Source organism: Phoenix dactylifera, chromosome 11 (assembly GCF_009389715.1).
Source record: "Phoenix dactylifera cultivar Barhee BC4 chromosome 11, palm_55x_up_171113_PBpolish2nd_filt_p, whole genome shotgun sequence".
Classification (NCBI taxonomy): Eukaryota; Viridiplantae; Streptophyta; class Magnoliopsida; order Arecales; family Arecaceae; genus Phoenix; species Phoenix dactylifera.
The window spans coordinates 11,960,686-11,985,577 of NC_052402.1; the positions used below are offsets into that span (position 1 = coordinate 11,960,686).

Consider the following 24,892-nt stretch of genomic DNA (forward strand, 5'->3'; position numbering starts at 1 on the left):
TTCAGAACATCATATAGATTCAGAAAATGGTTAAGGCTTCACAGCTCTCCCACCAGTGATTCTTTTTTAGGAAATTCAGGTGTAAAATTTAAAGAGAAAACAACCCCTGTATCCTAATAAATCTCCATTAAAATGAGATATACCACATTCAGCTATAAACATCATGACTGAAAATCCAACTTGGTTAAATGATATAGTGTACAATTATTTTCAACCAAATGATCTATTCAATACAGATAATTGTCCAGAATCTCCATTCAATAGGAAAACCTCCAGAGGGATGTATGATGAGGTTGATGATACAAACCTAGTTGATGGCTGCAAAATTTTGCTTCCTTTAGGACACTGGATGGTAAGGACACGTGGGCCAGTTCGCATCTTCCAGATCTGCCAAGCACAGCATATTCAACAGAGTGTATATGAAGAACATATAACCAATCAAGATGCACTAGTCTGATACACGTGAGGTCAAATGATCTGTATCTTCCAATGTATTGCACATCATCTGAACTGCACCAGGATGGTACTTGCAGATGGCGGTGCAGGAAAAAAAGCCAGCCCCACCACCTCCAAAATTATTTATTATACATTCTTATAGTGTTGGTCAAGCCTCACTCCATATTTAAGAAAAAATATTCATTCTGAAATGTTCCACATCGCTTGTTTTCCAATTATGACAAAATTAAGAGATTTTGACAGAGCATCTAATAAAGTATATTAAAAGTGCTCCACGATATTAGCTAAATTCAAGGTTCATAAAACAACAGAGTATTCATGCTACCTACACGAATAGAATTAATTTCATAGCATAAGCATCCATAATTCTCAAAAATAACGTGATTAGTTCAAATAACACCTGCAGAACTTCCTTTAATAGCCAGTCCCCCTAATAGGTCCAGCCAGCAGTCCTCGCCATTGTAATTGAGGTTAGCTATCAGCATCTATGCTTCCTCTGGTGAGAACAATACAAAAAGCTTATAGTTCATGTAGGAGCAACTCCATGGGGTTGGGAGCCAAAACAAGGATCCATGTTAAAGAAATCTGATAGAGAGGATGATCAAAGGAGTTGAGGGAAAGGAATTGATAGGGCTGATCAACTAGATTTAGCTCTTGATAGGGATGAATCATGGAAAGAATTGAAATTTGAATAGCTAAGATGTGACTTCATCCAATATTGTGTTAGAAGGAATCTTTTAACTGAATTAAAGAAAATTTAACGAAGAATCAAAAGTATAAAAAGTGCACCCTAGTGCATGAGGCTCCTGCCACTGGGAGGTCTGAGCATCAGATGTATGCAACCTCACCCCCATGTGCACAAAAACTGTTTTCGTATTTCAAACCCGTGACACCCATGTCATAATGGAACGATCTTACCATTTCACCAAAGCCCACACTCCAAGAGTCAAGAGTATAGCATAATCTTGTAGATCCTTAGTTTGGTTTAACATTAATGTAGAACTAGTTTAAATTATTGCACAACTATGTGAGGTTGTTTTGATATATACAATTTAAGCAAATTAACATATGATCGTCTGATTAACTGCATAATGACACATGTCAAATTCACACAAAGAACAAGGTGTGGTCTAAAATATTTGTTAAAATATAGAGCAAGCATGCTGATGTGGGCTCTAGCAAACCACCTGAATCAGATGCATCCACGGCCATGATACAAAGTATACTACTATAACTTACTCTCATTTAGTTAATCATTCAAATGCATATTGGTGGTTGTTATTTGTGCGGACAACGTGATATTAGTGAACTAAAATAAAATTGAAACGACAGATAATCATTATTAATGGACAAAGATAACCAACTGAAAATGATGGGTATGAAATAAAATTTAGTGAAATTTTGATGAAAATGGGGCTTCAGCTATAATCATCAAAGGTACCTCTAAGTCATCATATTCCAGGGGAAAGCTCTATAAAAACAAAACAGGAAGATAAGCCAAGCTGTATGTTTGAAGTGACATCGGTCATCACATGTGAACAAAGTTTACTGGGAAGTGTAATTGTTACATGCAATATGAATAAGTACAACGACCAAAATACACAAACACATACACACACACACAAAACCTAGAAGTTACACATGCAAAATAACTGTAGCAGATCTATGGATGTTAGGAACAAACGATGAAGCAACCAAGTGATGCAAGAGCCATCATCACTTCAACCAATGGACATCAAGTGAAATTCAGTTGCAATGGAATAAACAGCATGGACAATCCTTTACAACAACACTAAACTAATTAGGATCCATTGAATCCAGAGATATCACAAGGTAATGATGATCTTTGACACTAAACAAATTCAATTTCCTTCTTTATGAATGAAGGTTAACACTGCATTGTATTTTGGGTATTTGCTTTAGTAGATTACCGTGTAGGTGAATGACAATAGTATGTGCTACATCCAAAGTGAAACCTGGAAGACTAGCTTGAAGGAAAGCCTGTCTTTTATTTTGGTAGTTTAAATTCAAGCAGCAAGTGAATGACCCTCCACAAGCCCCCGACTGGAGCAAAGTTCTGACACAAAGGAAGTGAGGTTTAATAGGAGGATTTGTACTCTTATCTTAGAAAGAAATAGGTAAGTATGCTAGATGTTGTGTGCATAAATGAAAGAGGTACAATATTTCATAGTGTATTAGACGAGCATGGTAGTAATTATGACACCAATTTTAAATTTGTGATAAAACTAAGAACATAACTTGATAATAGTTACAAGATAGGAAGATTTGATAGAGCTTGATAAGAAGTGAACTACAGAAAAACCGAGTTGGTCCCAATAATCTCCCACAAATTCCAAAGATGGTCCCTACAAAATGAGCAACAGTATGTACGGGTTTGTCATTACACCTACTTATCTGAATATGTATGCTATGTCAAATGATAACCACACGGATGCAAGGTACCATAAGTGCAAGATTCATAAAGTGAACCACTATTTCCGAAGGCATTGGGCTTACTAGCTATCATTAGAAGTTTAATGGCCAGTCATTGCATCTTCTAAATAAAGTTCGAGATATTATTCCAATATGAACAATATGGCTTCGTTAAATTATTGCATATCAGAAAAGACTTGTAGCAATTGCAGAATGTCTAGAAATGTTATAAGTTCAATTCATATAATTCATTCAATTACTTAAAAGCTGTACAGATCATCCAGTTTTACATCATTATCACCAAAACAACAGAGTATTTTGTTTATGAAACCTTGAAAAACATCTTTTGTTTTTGATACAGGACACTATTTATTTCCTTTTTTTAGTTGGCAATCATAGAATAATAATGTGGAAATATATTCTTTTTCATTCATTAACGTTGAAAAATAGACAACTGATAAATGAAAGGAAACATGAAAAATATGTGAGGATATAACTTGTACCTCAATTATCCCTTTGCGAGGTGCATGAATTGCCAGACACAAGCAATAGTCACCTTTTGTATGCTCATAGTACGCGGAACTTGATGCTTTATCTCTGTTTACCAGCATCTCGATGAACAGACAGCATGCATCACGATACCCCTAAAGAGAAAAATATCTAGAGTAACGGACAGTAAAATTAGAAAGAAGATGTTAAATGTTAAATTAATGCTGAGGGAGAACCTTCCACAGCCGCACAACAACAAGTGCCTGGGTGTCAAGTAACAGGATACGACCAAGAGAATCTGTTATGGCAGCCAATGTACCACCCGGGGACAATGTGAGTTTCTCTCCCTTCCTTGGGGGATCCTTCAAACATGTTAAAGGTGATGCTGCAACAAGTTACACAGCCAGAAATAAGTGAACATGCATTTCTCATAGATGGAAAAATAAATAATGATGAAAAAGTAGCAGGTAGTAGCACCTCTACGTATTATCTACTAACACAAAGTACAATGTAATACATGAATTTAAAATTTTGTGCTTGCATGCAAGTAACCATAACCACAATTTTAATCATCCAGCCTTATCCCGACTATTTGGCTTTGGCTTTGTAGATTTTTAGTTTGATATGATTTTATAATTAGTTGTCAACATACAACCCTCCACCTTTCTCATCCATGGTTGGGACCGCCAATAGCAATGTTTGCATTTAAACAAAGGATTCACAAGTTAGACTTAAGCATGTGTTTCACTAGATAGCTACTACTTTCCTTTTTCCGGAGTTGGTAAAGATATGTGAAGTTTTCTGGGCAAAGCACATATATAGAGAGGCTAATAGAGCTGCGGACTGGGTGGCTTCTTTTGTGGCTAATTATACCCCGGGGGGGGGGGGGGGGGGTTCGGTGGACCAATGAGGCAAAGTTGCCTAGGGCGCTCCGTGACTTATTATAATTTGATTTTTTTAGTTGTATTCATACTAGACTTGTATGAGTTCTCCGGTGTAGCAAAAAAAAAAAAAGATATATGAAGTTTGAGTATAAGAATGGAGAGCAAAAAAGCAAAAGTGGAAAAGGAAACCACTCTAAAAGATGGCAGCACAGAGAATGGGGTTTGTTGGAGATATTCCCTAGAGCTAGAAAGAATGCTTTCTAACACATCCTTCCACAAGAGTCAATCCATGTATTGGGCAATACTAAAGACTCAACTGCTGATTGGCCGGTGCTAATCCTATGTAACATACAGTCTACTGAAAATAAAGACTCATAAACCAAAAACAAAATTAATTTCACCAATTTGAAGATTTAAAATCCCACACATGAATTTTTAGATTTGAGAACTCTTACTTATTCAGTATCTGATATTAAATCAGATTATTTATTCATATAGAGTTGTACCCTAGAGCAGATAGAAATATACAAAGTCATCATCACTAAGATAAGCATCAAAAGAGCAAAGACATATGCCTAGAACATTTTAGGGACTTTTGGAGCATGGTTTGCAACATGGATCAAACTCATTCGCAAGAGTAGGCAAAAAGTGAATACAAAAAAAAAGGCAAGAAGATTATACTGAAACTTCAGTTGATGATCCAGTTCGTAAAAGAAGATCTAAAAGAAGAAACTCCTAACAATCTATTTAAAGAAAAATAAAGGTTCTTGGACATCTATAAGGAAAGATTGAAGGGATTTTTGAAGTTCAATCTTGAGAAATCCGATTAGTGTTAGAAAGGTGATTTGTGTAACATCCCAAGACCTCCCCTTGTCCACATGGATCGTGGGCTGGGTGAGCTTTGATACCATTTGTAAAGACTCTAGACCTCATTGAAAAGGCTAGCCAGAAATTGTAATCTAGGATCCTCGGTCTTGTTTAAATATTCAAGATCATCCTAGCACATAAATAATATGGGACCAAATGCATGCTCGCATAAATCCTCAGCATTCTCCCCAATTTAGTGCCCCCTAGTCCACGTAGGTTATGAACTGGGTCAACTCTGATACCATTTGTGTTTGCTCTGATGCTATTTATAATAACTTAGGACCTCACCCAAAATAACTAGCCTATCTACTCATTTCCTTGTTAGCGAGTAGGTGGCAGCTAAATTGAGCCTCATGTCTCTTGTAACCTAGGATCCTTGGCCCTATTTAAGTACTCAAGATCTCTCGATGTATAATTTATATGGGACTAAACACATAGCTACAAGAGTCATCACTCTCCCTGATTAAGCCCTATCATTCTTGCCAAACAAGGGTCTAATCAGAAATACCATCACAAACACCACAACAAGATCATGGTCAACCTCACAAGGGCTGATGATATAGTTTTTTTCTAGTCCATATGAGTCATGGACTGGGACAACTGTGATACCATTTGTAACAATCTAGAACCTCATCCCAAAATACTATCTCGTACTTTCTCCATTAATCTCTAATGTCTCTCCAGTAGAAGAATCCAAATATAAACAGAAACACCACGGCCAGGTCATGGTCAACCCAAAAGGGCCCATACTGCAGTGTCCCTTAGCCCACATGGGTCGTGGGCTTGGATCGGCTCTAATACCATGTAATGCCCAGAACCTCATCCAAAAAAGCTAGTCAGAAGTTGTAATTTGGGATCCTCAGCATTATTTAAGTATTTAAGATCTTCTCTAAGCACAACCAATGTGGGACTAAAAATACGCCTGCAAAAATCCACACAATCTGCAAGCTCGTCTTCTAAGGGCCAAACATGAGGACATTGGTCTATGTCTAGGAAGTTGACTAGTGTGCTGGAAGAGAAAGGACTAACCAGGTCCTCATAATGTATCTAGACAAACAAATGTAATATTAGATTGTACCTCTTCATAATGGATTTGGAAATTGTCACAAGGGTTTCTATATAGAAGAGGCCTAGGCTAGTTAGCTTGCACCAAATGTGGAGAAAAAGCCAAGGGTAAAGATTATTCTATTTTCAAATGGCATTTTACATTTACTAGCTTATAGGAGTATTCCAAACTCCCTTTAGATTCTACGACTGCTAAGAAGTTCCTCAACATGTGATGTATTCAGCCAAAAGTCATATTTACATTTAGGTATAAGAAATGCCCATAGATGCTGGTGTAGCGAAATTCTTAATATAAGAAATAAGACAAAATAGAAATCTAAATATACTTGCTGGGAATTGAATGAGATATTAACTATCATATATGCATTCTGGTTTATAATATGATAAATTAAATCATAAAGGTAAAGAGACCAGGGGAAAAAATGAATTACACGACCAAATTTATGCATGCAATCAGTAAAAAAGTCGGGAGAAAACGATGGTGATAAAATGAAAGAATGTGAGTCAATAGGTCAAAGTGAATCAAAGCAAAATATGTAAACATAGCCCTCCTTAAAACTTGTCAATTCTGCTAACAAATATCTAATAAGGGAAATAGTCTACCGCTGAAGGCTCACGAACTTGTCAGCCCACCTCAGATGTAACAATGAAAGTTACAATAAGATTTGTAAATTAGGGTTTAATGCAAATAATCAACCTATAAATACCATGTTATGCACACAATATAAGTAAATTGAAAATGCAAATACAGCATAATAAAATAAGGACAAGTACAGAATTACATAATAGCATACTGGGTTCTCAATTGGCAAACACCAGAATTTGATGTTCACATTGGAAAGGAAAACTCTTTTCCCCATGTGGTCTCATTTTAAGTCTTCATAGTATTTACTGAAACTAAATCTCATCAAATATTAGCTCTTTTCCAGACATTGATCATAGAGATGCATGCACCAGTGTGCACTCATAACTTCATGTACAGCTAAAGCAGGGCGGGGGGGGGGGGGGGGGGGGTGGGGGGGAAGATTGTGACAGGAACAGTAACCAGATTTTGACCTTTAGCAAATGGCTGGGGTTTTAGGCGGGGCTTCTTTGGCGAGGTTTGCTCACTCCGCCATAACATTTTGGAAAATGATGCCAGGGTCGAAAATGTTGCAGGCACAACCTTTGACAGGATAGCTCCAACTAAGGACCTGCTCCTATCCTCTGAAAGCCTGTGTGTTACCAACCAAAAGACCACAGTTATAAAATTCAAAGTTCAGTGCCCAGAGAACTCCTCTCCAACTACCACATTTGGTTACTAGCAAGTAGGGAAAGCAAATCAAAACGAGTGAAACTACTGGTGAATGTTAACTAATTCAGCACACCCACATTTCAATTTCTATTTCTTTCTCAGTTTTGAAAGCAGAAATAGTGCATAATAATTCTGGACAATACAAAGAAATTAAATGGAGACTTCAAGGTAGAATTTGACTCACCTGTATGCTGATATCGCAGCATCCTCTCCAATCGCAACTGCACAGTAATAGCGCTGACTTGACTGCCCAGCAATAAAAGCAGCTGAATTCAATACCAGAACAGCCTCAGAGAGCTTCCATTACAGTCAACTCAAAACAACAGCAATAGCATTATGGAAGTACAAAAATGGCAGAAAGATGGAAAAAAAGCACTGCAAACATATGGATTTCCACAGGCCTCAAAGTCTTTTAAGATCTACCACGCATTAGAAGCACACATTATATCCAAGATAAAAGCAATTGACCTGGAGCTCCAAAAGAGGAGGGGGCATCAACCCCGTGATGGCGGCATCAGCACAAGACCCAAACTTGCTAACATTCCATAGCTGAAACGGTATCCTCCCATAGGAATTTTCATCCACTGTATTCCTATTCTGGAACCTATTCTCGAAGATTCGCGACCTTTCCTCTTGAAACCATCTTTGAAGCAAACTCTACACGTTAAAAGGTGATACATAAACCCTAAACTTATCAAAACTCTCTATCAACTCTTCTACTACAAAAAGAACGCAACGAAACGATATTCTACGAAAAATTAACAAAAACAACATCATCAAACTCTCATCTTTTCCAACAGAAACGAAAAAGAAAGAGCAAAAGGAAAAACCTGGATGTCTGAGCCATCAAATCGGGCAATCACACCTGGCAAGACCACACAAAGCTCCATAGAAGCCACCGAATCTTGCGAAGAACCGACCTTAGTTTCGCGAAATCTCAGCCTCAGCACACGTCCAGAGTGTATAATCTACAATCAAGAAAACTCGAATTCAAGATCCACAGAGTCTACATTCAAAAAGGGATCAAAGATTCAAACATGAAGAACTTATTAGAGATCGAGGTAGAGAAAGAGGAAGGGGAAGGGCATAAAAAAGGGATGACCTGCTTGTGGATGAGATCGCCGGTCAAGGAGTAGACGAAGAGGTGGCCGGCGGAGGTAGCGAGGGCGAGGGCGAGGAGGTCGCCAAATGGAAGCCACTCGATGGCGGAGATGTGGCCTTCGTCGGCGGCGAGGGACGGGCGGATCTTAAGGGGTTGGCGGGGGGAAGAGGGATCGGGGTCCCGGTCCCATCCGAGGACGAGGACGAGGGAGCGGGCGGAGTGGGCGAGGGCGAGGGCGTGGGGGTGGAGGGCGGCGAGGAGGCCGGGGTCGTCGAGCCACCCCTCCCGCTCGCCGGCGCCCAGCTCCTCCATCTCGTCGCAGGCGATGCACCCCACGTGCGTCAGATGCGATCGCCGCGCCATCGGCGAGAGAGAGGCGGAGAGATGGCTTGGAGCTTCGCAAAGAAAAAGACTCTCGTTTTGGACGCCGACGGTATCTCAAGCCTCATCAACTCCACCAACGGAGGTCGGAAGCTGGATTAAACCCAACCATTATTCCGTGATTCTTTTTCTGATAACTACGTTTGTATTTTTATTTTTTGCTTTATGGCCGTAATAACAGCATTATACATTCATTTGGCCATATAACCGTTCACCTACTGAAATATTTCTTAATTCAAATCTAAAAAATTATTGGTCAAAAAGATATTTATGTACAATCAGCGATATTTAGTTTTTTTTTTAGTTTGCCTTTTTGTTATTTTGCTGTCTCTTTTATTCGGTGTGATAGTAAATAATGACCACGGCAGCATTACTAAAGCCATGTTACCTCTATCTTACTCCCCCAATATCTGACCCATGAGATAATTGTTGCCATAGTTTCTTGTTATTATATTGTATTACCCGTGTCATAAGATTGCATCAAAGTTTTTGAGCTTTTTAATTCTTTCCTTGCATCAACTCATTCGTATGATATGGCAAACCTTTTCTTGTATCAACACATCTGAATTGCATGACATAGTGAACCTGTAACCTAGACCTGTTAGGACACAATAAAACCCATCGGTAGCACATAAAACCAATATGAAACATAACAGTCATAACTTTGTAAGTAATACCTACAAACAAGCGACCCCAAATCATCATTAGGGTAGCAATTGGATCGAGTCATACTAGTTATGTGTTAGATCGGATATGAACAGATCAAAAATTTATCAAAATAGATAACCTAACCCGATTTACAGTAATTTAATTAAGTCAAATAGGTTAAACAGTTAAACATTGCCAGGTAGCTCAAAAGAAAAAAAAAAAATGTTCATAAATTTTGCTTCCATTCACTAAAGAATGATAGATCATCTAAAAAAGAAAAAAATGAAAAAAATGGGAAATCCACATGTTTATGCATCATAGGGCATTTAAATGGGTTGAAAGCAAGGGGAGGCAAAAATGGTCCAAATGACATGCAACCTAAACACATTTAGTCTTTTCCCAGATACCAACACGAGAATGTTGAGGAAAAAAAGATATTTATAAGTGATACCTATCCCATAACAGCAAATTTACCAACTCCTGTCTGTATCTTATCATAAAGCTTGGTGCAAGCATTTGCTTGTGTGGAATGGCAATTATGAATATTGGTTATCAAAAATAACCCATGAAAGTTTGTAGGAGACCCAAACAATGTCATTTCAAACTGGGGAGGATCAAATAGCAGATCACAATGGATTCCTGCAAATTAAATGATAGAAACAGCAGTGGAAGCTGCACTTCTTTCCGTTATCATAAAGAGAATTTCATTCTTCCATTAGTCTAAAGGTGAGGTCAATAATACCAGAAATACATATTAACATGCACAGACCAACTCCAAGCTACATATCAGCAACCCTAATTATTCCTGTTACTTTTGAAAAATCGTGTAACAGCTAGCAGCAAGGTTCTCAGCTCATGTTTCCTGGTAACAAAAGCCAATCTGATTGATGGTATGATACACCAAACTAAAACCCTCAAGCAGTGATCTCAGGGCCCTTGTACAACCCTCTCCTGATAACAAAGCCGTCAGGAGGCTGATACTCTTCCAACCAAGTCACTTCAGAGGCCTTTATTCCGCTTGGTGAAAAACCTAAAACAAAGGTCAGATGAAGCAAGGGTAATAAGATTTTCTGTTTATCGTAGACACTAGCAACTTAAAGGTGAGGATACGAGTTTAAGTAACACTATTTTACCAGATTGATCCTTTCTTGCAGACTTCCGGAAATAAGAGCAATGTCGTCCATTTTCTGATGAATAAGGGGGAGATAAGATGTCAAAGAGAGCACAAGGAGTTATAGCTTTGAAACAGTGAATATTGCCACCACTAGTGGGGTATAGGATTGTTGTCCCACAGGGTGCAGACATTTCACCATCTCTAACAAGCTTTGCTGGTCTAGCTGAAAATTCACACAAAAGCATGTACAAGGTTAAAACATTTTTCCTTTTGCTAAGCCATATTGCCATATAGAACAGATCTTTACTAAGAAATCTAGTATCATGTACCAATGGAACAATAGAGAAACAAAAGATAAAAAGTCATTATTTGCATGACTCAAGCGTTTTTTTTTTTTTTTTTTTGACCAAAATGGGACAGGACTCAACGTGATGCCAAGGAAAAATCAGTTCAATATAACTATATTTAAATACAAATTCTAGGTGCATGGAATCTTTGCTTCATGCGCACATTCTTTGAACCCCACCCAATCTGATACAAGAAAGTGATGTTATGCACGATGCAACATTCAATACCATAAATTGGGAAAATTTTATTCATGGTGGACATGTGGTTCTTCGAATTTCTTTTTTAAGTTTTGCCTTCTCAGTTCCCTTTTTAATATTTGTGCATCCTCACCTTGATGCTTCAATTTCTCCAAAGTGTCAAGGTATGATTAGTTTATATCTTCAAACACTCCCAACAAACTTACAACGAAGCACCTTTAAGTCATACAACTGTGACCTACGAAGTAAATAGGTCTCATTACCTTATATGACCTACAAAACAAATATGTCTCATTACCCTATACATATATTCACAGTAAAACACTACACCAAACTAATCCATTTCATCTTTTTCAAGGAACAAATTATTGGGCATCAAGAATTTACTGGTATGAAGTAGCATTGCCTCACATGCTATCAGTATAGATGTTTCTCCACCTCTAATCTACGCTCGGTGGGAAAAGAAATCTTGTGATGCAATCTCCGTAATGCCATCAATGACAAAGATCACATACTACCACAAAAAATCATCTTAGTGTGGAAGAAAATCGCATGCCAATGATCATGACGATGATCCTTTTCATTTTGCCATGGCAAGAAGAATTAATCATGCATATGAACCACAACATGCCCATCATGTTCACATATTTGAGAGTTTATTCCTTGTTTAAATTTCCAGTATGCATGCCCTTCCACAGCAATGCACTTTTTGTTCATGGAACTCATTTTATTGCATGACGTGTCTTTTCAAATGATTACAAGTGGTTAATTGGTTAAATAAAGTTAATAGCATATGCTGCTTCAATGTGTAATCCTTTAGGGTACATAAGCTTCACTTCCCCATGTACCAGCATAGTGAATTGTTTGTACTTTCCATAACTTATCTGGCTGCTGAAGTGCCAGCCCACAGGCCTGATTTTATATTTTCATGGACTTGGCCTATAAAAAATTTAAAATTTGCTCAGCTAAAACTCAGCCCATTAAAAGCCCTAGTCACCAACAATCAAAGGGAGCAGCAACATTCCAGTATCTACTGAAATTTTCCACAAAGTTTGTTGAAAATTATTCCTATGCTAAATTCAGTATCCAACTCTTTCCCACCGTATAATCACCCATGCTAAAAAATTCAGCGCAAATAAATGCTCCCTTCAATGCAGTATTTAATTGCCAAATCTACCCTTTATTATTCTTGTTGCCTTTCAACTGTCTATCAACACTATCTTTTGGCACAATGGACTCCCTCTGGTGAGTTGAGTAAGACGCCGTTTGGTAGAGCTTTTGGAGGGCTAGAAAGCACTTTTTGGCCCTTCAAAAGCACTTTTGAATGGAATAAAGGTGTTTGGTAAAAAATCGGAAAGTTGTTTTAGCTTTGCCAGAAAGTTAAAAATAGCTTTTTGGGGGAAGCTCCATTTTGGAGCTTGTCCAAAAAAATATTTTTAGGCCCCGTCGGAAAGCTGTTTTGAGTTATAATTTTTTTCTTTTTGCACCAAAAAACCCATGATAAAATATAATAATTATAAAATAATAATAATAATAATATATAATGATAATAATTATAATATTTTATACCTTTATTATTTAATATACTATAAATATTATATTATATTACATTATATCATAATACATTAATATATTATGTTATATAATATCAAATTATGTTATATTATTATGCTATAGTATATAATATTATATTACTATATTATAATAATATTATATTACATTATAGTAAGATTATACCATATTATATATTTATGTATTAATACATATTATATTTTATTATGTTGTGTTGTATAATACTATGCAATGTCTTTTATGGTCATTTTGTCATACCAAAAGTACTTTCTCAGTTTGTTTACCAAACATATATTAAAGTCTCACACCACTTGAGAAATATAGTTAGCAAACAGCAAATAGCTTTTTATAAAAGCCCTACCTCATAAAGTTCTACTTTTGAAAGCTCTACTGCCAACAGCTCTACCAAATAGGGCCTAAGCAATTTAGGCTAACCTTCTATGCATAGTTGGGTGTAGCAGTATGAACATAGACTATCATTACTCTTTGGAAGGGGGGCTCCCTCTGGTGAGCTGTATAAGCGATTTAGGCTTACTGTAAATGGTATCCTATCTACAGTAACTCATCATTCATACCCACTTCAAAAGCATAAGAAACCACTTCTAAAACAAAAGGCACTCCATTCTTATTATGCCCTAATGCCTAAGAAGGTCCATACATGTTCAGTTAACCCTTATATGTCATCTGTAATCCTTCTTCAGAGCATACTTTCCTAAGCCATCTTCAATTCGAAAGCTAAACTCCATTCTCTCCAATACAAAAGAAGAATTTTCTTCCACCTTCCTGTCACGAGAAAACTAATATTTGCCACTTCAAAACAATTAAACATAAAACTAGAGGCCATGTGTTCTTTCATTTGTTGGATAGATGGAAAAATAAGATATCCAACTTTCTATGGATGCCCCTTTTTTCCATACTGACACACTGTTAGCGCTCAATTTTCCAATTGGTTTTCTCATTATTCCAGATGCAATCCCCATACTTATCAAATTACAAACCACGCTTTAACACCTATGATCAGAAATATTTTGCACCACAACAACAAGATTCCAGGCAGCTGATATGCCCCCATGCTAATCAAATTGCAAAACATGCTTTAACAGCTATGATAAGAAATATTTCTTACTACAAAAACAAGTTTTCACACAAAAAGGAGATCATTATAGCCATTTTAGTGCTATGTGCCCTAGAACAAATCATATGATCATGAGACATGCAACTCCTCTTGCTTGGTCATCTGTAAAGGTTCTTGTCACCTAACCTTTGATGATGATACATCTCTATATATTCATACTATAGAATGAACTCTTTTAATGCTAAATATCCAATCATATTCAAGTTCTTGGTGCTTATTATGTAAGAGAATCCAAAGCTCTGATCAATCTTTATTTCACCAGATTTAGAGAAGATTACTCTTATGAGCATCCTCATGATGATCTTTACTTTCTCTGAAAGTAACTTGCCCAAGCTCATGAAAATATCCTCTTCACCAGCAGGCTTCCATATTTGAAACATGCATATGCCTCTAGCAAGTTTCTTCACTCTGAAAAAGTAGCTGGCCACTATTTGATCCTCCTTGCAGTGCTCCACCATCTCCACCCTACATCCTGTTATTATTTGGGATCCTTGGGGAAGAGGATCAACTTGGACCTTGCAAATAGCATGATATACTATCTCCCTTCAACCCTTTGAGCGAAGTGTGGCCGAAGGAAGGAAAATACATAGACCAACCTTATCGTCTCCACCCTATAGGGACTACAAGATCATCCCAAGGATTCCTTCAGCATCCAGAGGTGACGGACCGAACATAGACCTTATTCAATAAGTGGAACATATTAGCTGCCTACTCTTTGGTTGGGCAGTAAGGATCGAAGAAGGGCAATCACTCGATCTTAAAACCAACATTCTTAAGACCAAAGAATCGGGTTGTTTTTCCCTCGGACAAGATGACTAGTATTTATAATGCTTTGGTCGTTAAAGGTTGAGATGTTGTTAGTCAGCAAATGAATGTGACTTGTGAGGTACAACAATTATGAGGGAAAAATTAAGCTAGAGTTGTAGCTATGATTGCTATAGATGGCTGATTAGAGGAATGGAATGACTGACACAAGAGTTACTCTCAACAAATTTTCAACGTTCTTGGAAAATATGTTGATAATTAGGTCCTATAGATACTCGCACAACATCTTCTATTCATAGATCTACACATGCCTGAATACAACCCTAATCGAAATGCATACATTTGTCTCATACACCATGGGGATGATGAGAAAAGATCTACATCCTAGAGGGGCTATAATAGAAGATACCATTTTTTCTGGTACAGAAATTCCTATATCAATGGGAAATGCCTGGCCTTTGAGTGCGATTTTAACTATTGATTTATAAATTGGAAGTAACCAATTAGGTTTACAATGAAACCTAGAAATTGATTTCTAATCCAATTTGAGTACCTCTATGGGTTAGGCCTCAACATAAAATGCAGAAGCACTACTAGCATTCATTCCCCTCAGATAACTAATTAAGTATTTCTATGAGCAGGTCATATGCCGACATATGAAGCCACTAACTTTCCCTTTTTGTCTGATTTACATATTTATTGTCATATTATCAGCAATTGTAAACAAGATATGAATACAGTTTCTTCATGCAAAATCAGACATTTCTTGTATTTGTAGGCATCCTCAGCAATTTCCTAACAACACTTAAAACCACATAGGTTACTCTAGAAATGGACAGGCTTTCCAGGTAGATAACTCCACCTAAATTATCAGAAAGAAAATTCAAAATACTTTTCACTTTTACTGAATGAGTGCATAACTCATAGTAACATTTATAGATTACCAGATATTAGAATAAATGTGTGTGTATGCATTAAAAAAAAAACCTGATTTAATTATATATACATACAAACATTATGTAATAAATACATGTAACACAAAAAAAAGCCTGATTCAATGAAAATGACCAAACACACCTTTTGTTGGAATCAATGGGACCGTCTATATCTATCCAATCATATGATTTAACATGCAACGAACCATACAGAAGCTTGCTCAGAACGGTCATTCCAGGGTGATTATGCAGTGGAATAATGGATGAAGGTGGCATGCAAAATATACCGATCTGCATACATGTTTAGAACACTTGAATACATCAATTACGATCACCAGGATATAACTTGTATTCAAAAAATAAATCTTCATTTCAATCCATCAAATAGCAGACAAAATAAATAAGGTTAGCAATAAGTTTAAAATTCTGGGAATCCAAAAACAACTGCACAAAAATTTAGTGATACGAAGCTATTATGAGGCTTACAGAGAAGCTTTCACATTCATGTATATGCAAATATTGATTGAAGGCAAATATTGGTTGCTTCCATTACGCCCTTTTTTCCCATTTAAACCACGCGCAGAGCCTTTCCATGTTCGTACTGCCTGTGCCTCTTGTTCAAGACCCACATCAGATGGCTTGATCTCATCTGAAAGATTGAAATGTCAGAAAAATATAAGACCTCCATGCAAAAGTCATCTATTTTATAGGCAAATTATGCAAGTGTTTACTCATGCATGATATCTTAAATGCAAAAATTGATATGCTTACATCATATTAAAAAAAATAATGCTATATCATGCTGCTAGAGACAGATAATTGTTAATTGATACAATATTTGCAAAAATAGTATAAACAAAATAAGCATAAACATAAGCCATAAGATCTCATCAATGTGATCAGATTATAACCATACATTCCCATAAGAACGATATATGTGTCTTGGGCCCAGATAAGGTGATTAAGTCTGAAGGAAAAAAAAACACCAGATCACCCAACAATCCAAAACTATCCCACCTGCATAACAAAATAATGGCCATTTCAACATTGCATGGCATCTCAAGTTACTTTGCATCTTTCAACACATACATCTACAAGGACAATATCAAGATATTATGAAATGCACATCAATTTGCTATTTTCATTTCATCTATAGCCATCCACTGAGATGACTACCACGATAGCACAGCATATAAAACTGGGAACATTGACAATTTGTGCTCACTTGGAAAAGTCATTTGGACAACTAGAACTAAGCTGAATACCTTTCTTGATCGTCAAAATGGTTGGTTATATAGTTCGGAGAATCTTCAAAAAAATTAAATAACTATCAACTTTTAGGGTGAAACTAATCTCCTCCATAAACTTCAACCCATAGTTGTCATAGGCGATCATCTAGGTGGCTAGGCACCTAGCCTGCCCTCCAACATTTAGGTGAGGCCCACCGGCTGAGTTCCTAGGTGCACGCCTAGGGCGACACCCCAATTTGCCCAGTTTAGATGGGCACTCACCCAACTTAGCCAAAACTGGGTCAAGCCAATAGGGTCCAATTGGATGATGGGTCAATCCAGAAAGGCAGAAGAGAACAAAAATGAGAGTGCTCTCTTTGCTCTCTCATCCCTTCTAGGGCATGGAGGGAGTATGTGTTCTTCCCCCTTTTCTATCTCCTCTCTTTCTCCTTCTTCCTCCAATCCTTTTTTCATTCTCTGCCCCCTTCCTCCCGCTCCCTCTTCCATACCGTTCTCCCCAAGCCCCAGTTCCTTCGATGCAAGCATCTTTGTCTCCAGCCTCCCCTCCTCCCTTCTTCTCTCCTCCTCTCTTCCAAGCATCCCTGTGCTCTCCTTTCCCCATCCATCATCTCCTCTCTAGATCTTTGAGGATAGAGCCGCCAGCATTTCGAGCTCCCTCAAATCCTCCACAATGATCGCCCGCCCCCTTCTTAATTTGACATTTTAAGTTGTTCTTAAGATTCCGCTCCATTTCTCTCATTTTTTGTGGGATTTCCTCCCAGATATTTTTGAGATCTAATGGTCTGCTGGTGCTAATTGGTTTGATATTTTTTCTTACTATGAGTTCTATGTTAATGCTTGGTCATGAATTCCATGCTATTTTTACTGATAATCTATATGTGGTTCAGTTTCTCTCTCAATATATATATATATATGTGTGGCTCAGTTCATTTTGTCCAAGATAATATTGGTTTGCAAAGTTCTCATTTTTATTTCTTCAAGCACTTCTGCATTATTTGTAATGTTCTTTATGGGATTTCTTTAAGTTTAGAATCAAATAGTGTCTTGTTAAGGTATTATATCTTAAGTAAAACTTATGCGCTGACTGTTAATAATGTATCTTTGGTTCATGTGATTTGGATAGTCCATTAAGGATAATGCATGTTTTAATAATTTATTGAAATATATCAAGGTATAGATAATTTTATATATTTCATACAAACTTTATCGCTGGGCTGTAGCCTAAGGGTCCATCACCTAGGGTTGCCTAGGCTATTCAACAACTGTGCTCCAATAATTATTAAGAATTTCCACTAACCCAAGCAATAGGATTAATAGAATAATCAAATGTTTATACTCACACTCCTTATAAATTGGCTTCCATCACTCTAAAAATTAGGAGTTGTCGAGATAATCAAAAGATTATTCATATATCTCAGCACAATCACCAAACAAATTGAGATATCGACTATGTACATCGAGTTGCTAATAAAGACCTAAAAATTTAATAACCAATAGTAATCTTATTATACATCAGCCTTCTCCTCAAGCATAGGACAATACTCAAGATCAACCTAGACATAAAGAAAGAGCAAAATAATTAAAAGAAAGTTAACTCCAATAGATGATAGAAGAGTCAATTATAGATATATATATCACATATTTTTATCATCTTATTTCAAAACAATAGGTCAAATTTTATTAATCCCTCTTTTTCATTCAACTCAATTTAGACAAAGTTGCTTGTATAGGGAGTGGATGCAGGAGCACAAATGAGCAGACCAGAGAATCATTCTCTCCGGAAGAGAAAACTCCTAGGAAATGCATGTGCAGACTACTAAACAGCAAACCCACTTATTTTTTAGTGGTGTCATCAGTCATATGGGTGAAATAGTGATTCAGGTTAGCAGAAACAATGATAAATATTATTACAAAAAGAAAAAACTCAAAAAATGCCAATGAGTGCCAAGTAAACAATTGGACAATGATATAACAAGGTTATCCTTAATTAAATAAAAAGATCACTGACCCAGCTGCAGTGGAGAGCTTTCAAGAATAAGGGGTCAGATCAAGACACAAAAGCCAGGATCCAGAATTAGTGCAGTCCCCTGGTAAAAGATAGAAGCTAGCAGATTATTCCTTCTACTATTACATGCTTCATTTCCTTTTTTACAGCTTTCTATCATCCGTGCTCTTTAATCTCTCCATCCTGAGTTTAAAACAGATTACGAGGCCCTTTTCTTATCAGAGTTTTGAATCTCCATTACTTCTTATCAGAATTTTTGAATCTTTATTACATATTTTCACACGCCCATGCCATCAAAACTCAGTTCAACAAAAAAGATGCCGGAAACTCATACGTGGCCTTTAGCATCATCTTGTTGTTATTATGCATAACAATATATTTTACCTCCCCATAACATATACAGTAAGCCTTTGAAACACTCTAAACTACAGATTTACTTAAAGTAATGAAGCTAACATGGACACGTGCAGGTTATTATGTTATTAACTCACAATCTACTAACCATTTATAAAGAAAAAAAATGAAAGATAGTAATGATATATAAAAACAAAACTCTTGCATAGAAGTCATCAGCATGATCAACAATTCATATCCTTGTATACGTATTTGTATCTTAAAGTTAGAGCCATGGAAGGTCATGCATGGTGCAAGCACATGCAAGCGCACATACAAATACATACATGTATGGCATATACATGCATGCACGCATAAGTATATACATACATATATACATATACATATATGTACATAGCGAGAGACCTTGTAAACAGCCATATATACTTGAGTTCCAAGACAAGTAGGATCATATAGATAATGATAACAAACTTTTGACCTCACCTAAAATAGAGCGAAACTTGTTCAAGAGCTTCTGTAGATACTGGTCCATTAGGACAGAACGATACTTTACATGCATCATATAGCCTTGGATTGCAGGCATACTGCAGGACAGGATCAAGTAACCAGCAGATCCAACCAGACTGAAGCAGGAAGTTAGAAAGCCTTCACCACAAATACATCTCTTAACTAGTACAACAGTATGTCAATCAAAGATTTCAAGTTGGTCTGCTATAAAAATTTTATAGTTAAAGAAAGAGTTTATCGCATAAAAGAAACCAGTTCAAAGAAAGAGTTTATCATGTAATGTGAACCAAGATGGTGAGAAGACATCTTCATGGTAGTTATTATATTATTTTATTAGGCTTTCCCCACAAGATGTACCTAAACAATGCAATAAAGACAGAAATAACAGATTGTTATAACGAATATCCTAGCCAATGGTTGAAGGCAAAAGCCAGCATGGTGGTTTCAAAGGGGAAATGAGAGTTGATCCCACAATTACAAAATCAGCCTGTTGGTAATAGTTATAGGCATATATCTCTTTCTTCTTTGTCCTCTCAGTTTTCATAATGGAGAACAATTAAGAAGTTATCACTCTGACATGATAGAATTGGAAATATAACGCAAAAGGAGAGAAAGAACAAAGATCGATAGATTGCTAGGAAAACTACTAAAAACAACCATGGTTTTAAACCATAGCGGGACGGGAGGCATCCCGGCCAATTCCTCTAGGAAAACAGAATCGGGACGAGAGCGGGACTCCGACATCTGCATGGGAAAAAAGAAGAGAGACGAAAGAAAGGAAAGAAACAAGGTAAAGGAAAGGAAAGGAGAAGAAAAAAAGAGAAGGAAGGAAAGAAGGAAGAAAGAAAAGAAGGAAGAAGAAAAAGGAAAGAAAGAAGGAAGAGAGAAGAAACCAAAGGAACGAAGAAAAAAGGAAAAGGAGAAAAAGGTATAAAAAATGAAAGAAAGGAAGGAAAGAAGGAAGAAAGTAAAAGAAAGAAGAACAAGAAACAAACAAATAAAAAAAGAAATTAAAGGAAAGAAGAAGGGGAGAGAGACGGAGGATACCTAGTGGATGCCTCAATGGGGTGGCCAATGGGGGCAGGGCAATGACAAACAGGTGTTCCTACACGAATCTAAAACGTTGAAAACAACATCTTAGAGGAAGTTGCGTGAAAGAAGTCTGAAAAAGTGCAAAAAATAAATTTCCACGTAAAGATTGTGGTAGGAAGGGCTTGTTAGAAATGTGAACCACAATTATAGCTATATAATCGCAATTGGTAAGGTGCTGTGAAGGCAATCTTTAAGTTATGTTTAACCATTTGAAAGATTTCAAGATAAGAAGAAGATATATTGAGTTATAAAGAACTATAATGCAAGGGGAATTTCAATAATAAGGTCTGAGCAATAGTATGACTATCTTACATCATCGCTGTTGGATTTTCTCAAGTTTACCTTTCTACGTAGTAACATGGTTCTAAGTTCAGCTTCATCACCCCACAATTTACGTTCAATATTTTTTGAGGCAAACAATCCATGATTCGCCAAAAGATTTCACTTCAGTCCATTAATGGAGGCAAAATCGTACAATCACATTCTTCCACCTAGTAAATGAGATCATATTTCAATTGAGCAACAATATGAAAACTAGACTCTTTTGCTTGTTAAGGCATTTGTATTAGAGATTGGACCATCATGCGAAAAGCCCTCCTGCCTTCCCTTCAATTGATAGGAAATATGCTACAAAATAGAAATATCCAAAACCATCATCAAAAAATAGCCCCATAGTAAGAACATAGTAAGAGAAAAGGTGTAAATGAGATGAGCTCAAGCTAGCTAGGCCCATCTATAATTGAGCTAAGCTCAAGCCACCTCATTTAACTTCAAACCAAAATGAAGCTTGTTCACAAACAGCTTCATTTAAGGGATTTGGTAGATCTTGAGGTCCCCATCATATATATGTATGTATGTATGTATGTATGCATATGTATATGTAATATATCTAGTTCCACGATCAGATCTCAGTCTAATAATTTAAGCATTTCTTCTTCTTTTTCCTCAATTATGTTACTATGTAATAAATTATTAACAAACATAGATTTTAATTTATAAATAATAACTTATATATGATAACTATATATATGATAATATTAGTTATACACACACATTATCTGAATTAGATTTTGAGCTTAAACTGTGCAACTTAAACAAGCTAGACAAAGCTTCAACCTCAGCTCATCTCATGAACCAAGCGACTGCATAATCTAACCAAACACAAGCTGCTCACAAACGGCTTGCTCATATGATAGACCTGATTAAGAGTATGGGCATTGTTGTACCACAAAATGAGGGGTTAAAATTACAGTCAAGCTATCCGATTATGGTCTGCTGAAACTGCTGCCAAGTACAACAAGATTCTCGAAGGGAAAAGCCATATGTCAATAAAATTAATTTCATGAATCATATCATCACAAGAATTATTCTCCTTCTTTTCCCATACGATGGCTGATCTTCATTAAAATGCACCAAACTTTTTTACCTCAAAACAGATTAGTAATCGCCTCCTAGAAAACCAGCCCTTGTGAGTTCGAATCATGTTGAGAATAAATGCCCCACACTAAACAATAGATGGATGCCTCTGTTTGTTCTCCTCTGTTAAATTGTAGTATCCAATAATTCGTCTTCCTTGTGCCTTAATTTGTGGTGCGAGCACAATAGCATAACAGAAATTAAACTGTACGAACAAAAAGAATCCCCTATCACAATCTGTACCGGCCATGCTAATTGTACAGAGGAAGCATAATAGAACAATATCATGGGACGTCAAATCGCCAATTTTGAGATAAAGAATTAAAACAATAAAATGGGATGTCAAGCCACCTGTTCTTGAATAAAAGAACCTCTTCGTTTCGTTCAAAAATTATCTCATGAAGAACAAGAAGAAGAAGAAAGCACAAGCGCTTGCAATTAAAAGAAGTCTGAACTCGCCAATAAAAACCCACTTCCAAATTCCCCGTCTTCCCAACACCAACAATTTCCAGAACAACTCCCAAATGATCGACAGCCCCAGTAGCACAAGAACACAAAGAAACCTCCAAAACCAAAACCAAAACAACAACGCCCCTCCTCCACCCTTCCTCCCATCTAAAACCACAACCAGCTCACAATTTCCAGCGGAAAACAGAGAAAAACACCATCAAACACCGAGATCGAGGCGGAGGAGATCGTACACATAAAATTTGAATGAATTCGTACAAAATAGATAAAGAGAGAGTAGAAGATTCCGAAGTACCTCGGATTAGGGTTACTGTCCAGGCTATCAGGGCAAGGAGTACTGGAAGACTCGTCGCGGAGAGTCGGTGGGGGCAAGCGGAATATGATGTGACTCCACATGGGCTGATTTTTTTTCTTTACTCTTTTGGTTTGCCGAAAATTTTTACCTCTTCAAAATATTTCTTCTAAAAATTAATTTTTAATTTTTTAAAAAAAAACTTAATTTTTAAAATATAATATTTAAAAAAATAGTTTGTATATTTGATTAATCATAAAAAAAAGTAAAACATTTCACAGTGACTGGTTGGCCATTTATTTTTCTAAAAAAAGTTATATGAAATATCAATTATACTTTTAATAAAAAAAATTATTTCAAAAATTTTGATGGCTTAAGAATAATTTTTGAAAACAAAAAAAAATCCTAATTTTCAATCGGCAAAAAAACAGATTTTTCATATCTCTCATAGATTTTTCTTTTTTATAAAATATATATAAAAATTTTATTTTTATGAGAATATTGCATTTTCATCTTTTTTTTCTTTAAAAATTCTAATCAAATAAAAAAAATTTCTTTATGTTTTCGTTGACTGCATTGTCGCCCTTCTATTCGCACGAACCAAGCAAGTCTTTTTTTTGTTAAAAAATAGACGCTATTTGATTGTTGTCCCTTACTAGCACTTGTAGATCCATCCGACATGATCATAACTATTGCGTACTTTGCTGTTAGTTGTAATGTGGTGCATCAAAGGATTCTGGGTGTCTCCACCTAGGTTAGGTGTACTATTGGTTGCTGAAACTGTTGTTTGATAACTAGTAAGAATGGTAGTTGTGATTTGGCAATCAATGACTACTGCTATATTTAGACTTGGCTCAGTCCAAGGCAGCTTAACTATTGCTAGGTTTGGACTTGGTTCAATCCCAGTCTTCGACTGAGCCAATTTTATAAAATCTTTATAGCACAGCTTATAATGAGCCCAATGTACGCAAGAATGAGATGCAGAACAAAAAAGAAGCTTAGCTAGGCTCATAAAAATTTCGAGCCTATATGAGTTAAGCATGGACTAAAAATGTCAAGTTCAGCTCAAGCTCCAGCCATGGTTAAGCAACTCTCCTGAAATTGAATTGAACTAAGCAGCCTGATACTTAACTCGCCTTAGCTCGTTGCACACCTATCAATAAGTATTAAATAAATAGAAATATTTAGGCATATCAATAATGTATGTGATTTTTTATTTGATTTTAATTTATCCTTTTTGAATTTAAATGTTAGCCCTAATTGCTTAATATCCCTCTCAAAAAAAAAAAACTTAAGTTTGGCATCTTTAGTTAGTTTGAGAATTGTCAAACAATATACTGGATAAACATCTTACCATTTATGAGCAATTGTCGATATCAACTAACTGGATCTCACAACTGCAGTTATTAAATTAACGTCGCATATTAGCATAAGTTTGATGTCACTTATTTGAATCTGTCAACTAGTCAGATTTGACTTTTGTTAGACTAAAACTAGTTGTTTATGATAAATAATTTATATTAGGCACTTGGTTTGTTCAATAATTATGCCTATACATAGATTGGATTTTGGCTACCTGACTGAAACTTGATTTTTACCTCATATGATTACCCAAATGCTTAACCAGTTGTTCCCATGTTTAGATCAACCTCACCTAGCTAAGGCTTGACTCACTACCTGTTAAAAATATGTTTTACTATATTACGCAAACAATTTTTTTCTCGACCCTGTAATCATTTAATTAAATGGTCGAAAAAAGTTTAGCTTATATGAGGAAATAAAAAAAAAAAGCCCAAGAAAGAGCAGAACCTATGTTCTTCTCC

General features: G+C 36.4%; 1 protein-coding gene across 6 annotated transcripts; it reads right to left on the reverse strand.

Moving 5' to 3' along the window:
• On the reverse strand, positions 1 to 9,067 carry LOC103709466 (rab3 GTPase-activating protein non-catalytic subunit-like). Of its 6 annotated transcripts, XM_039131620.1 has the most exons (10): positions 8,591 to 9,067; positions 8,319 to 8,456; positions 7,957 to 8,145; positions 7,673 to 7,734; positions 7,251 to 7,408; positions 3,615 to 3,763; positions 3,393 to 3,533; positions 2,716 to 2,822; positions 2,388 to 2,533; positions 1 to 387 (listed from the first exon to the last, which is right to left on the reverse strand). In XM_039131620.1, the coding sequence occupies exons 1-10, from the start codon at positions 8,951 to 8,953 to the stop codon at positions 338 to 340; spliced, it is 1,503 nt and encodes a 500-aa protein (XP_038987548.1). In that variant the 5' UTR covers positions 8,954 to 9,067; the 3' UTR covers positions 1 to 337. The 6 variants fall into 6 exon arrangements, 5 of the variants coding, with proteins under 5 accessions (XP_038987548.1, XP_038987549.1, XP_008793036.1 ...); XM_039131621.1 differs by lacking the exon at positions 2,388 to 2,533 and having other exon boundaries at positions 8,591 to 9,065; XM_008794814.4 differs by lacking the exon at positions 7,251 to 7,408 and having other exon boundaries at positions 7,673 to 7,754; positions 8,591 to 9,063.
• Positions 9,068 to 24,892: the final 15,825 nt, after the last annotated feature.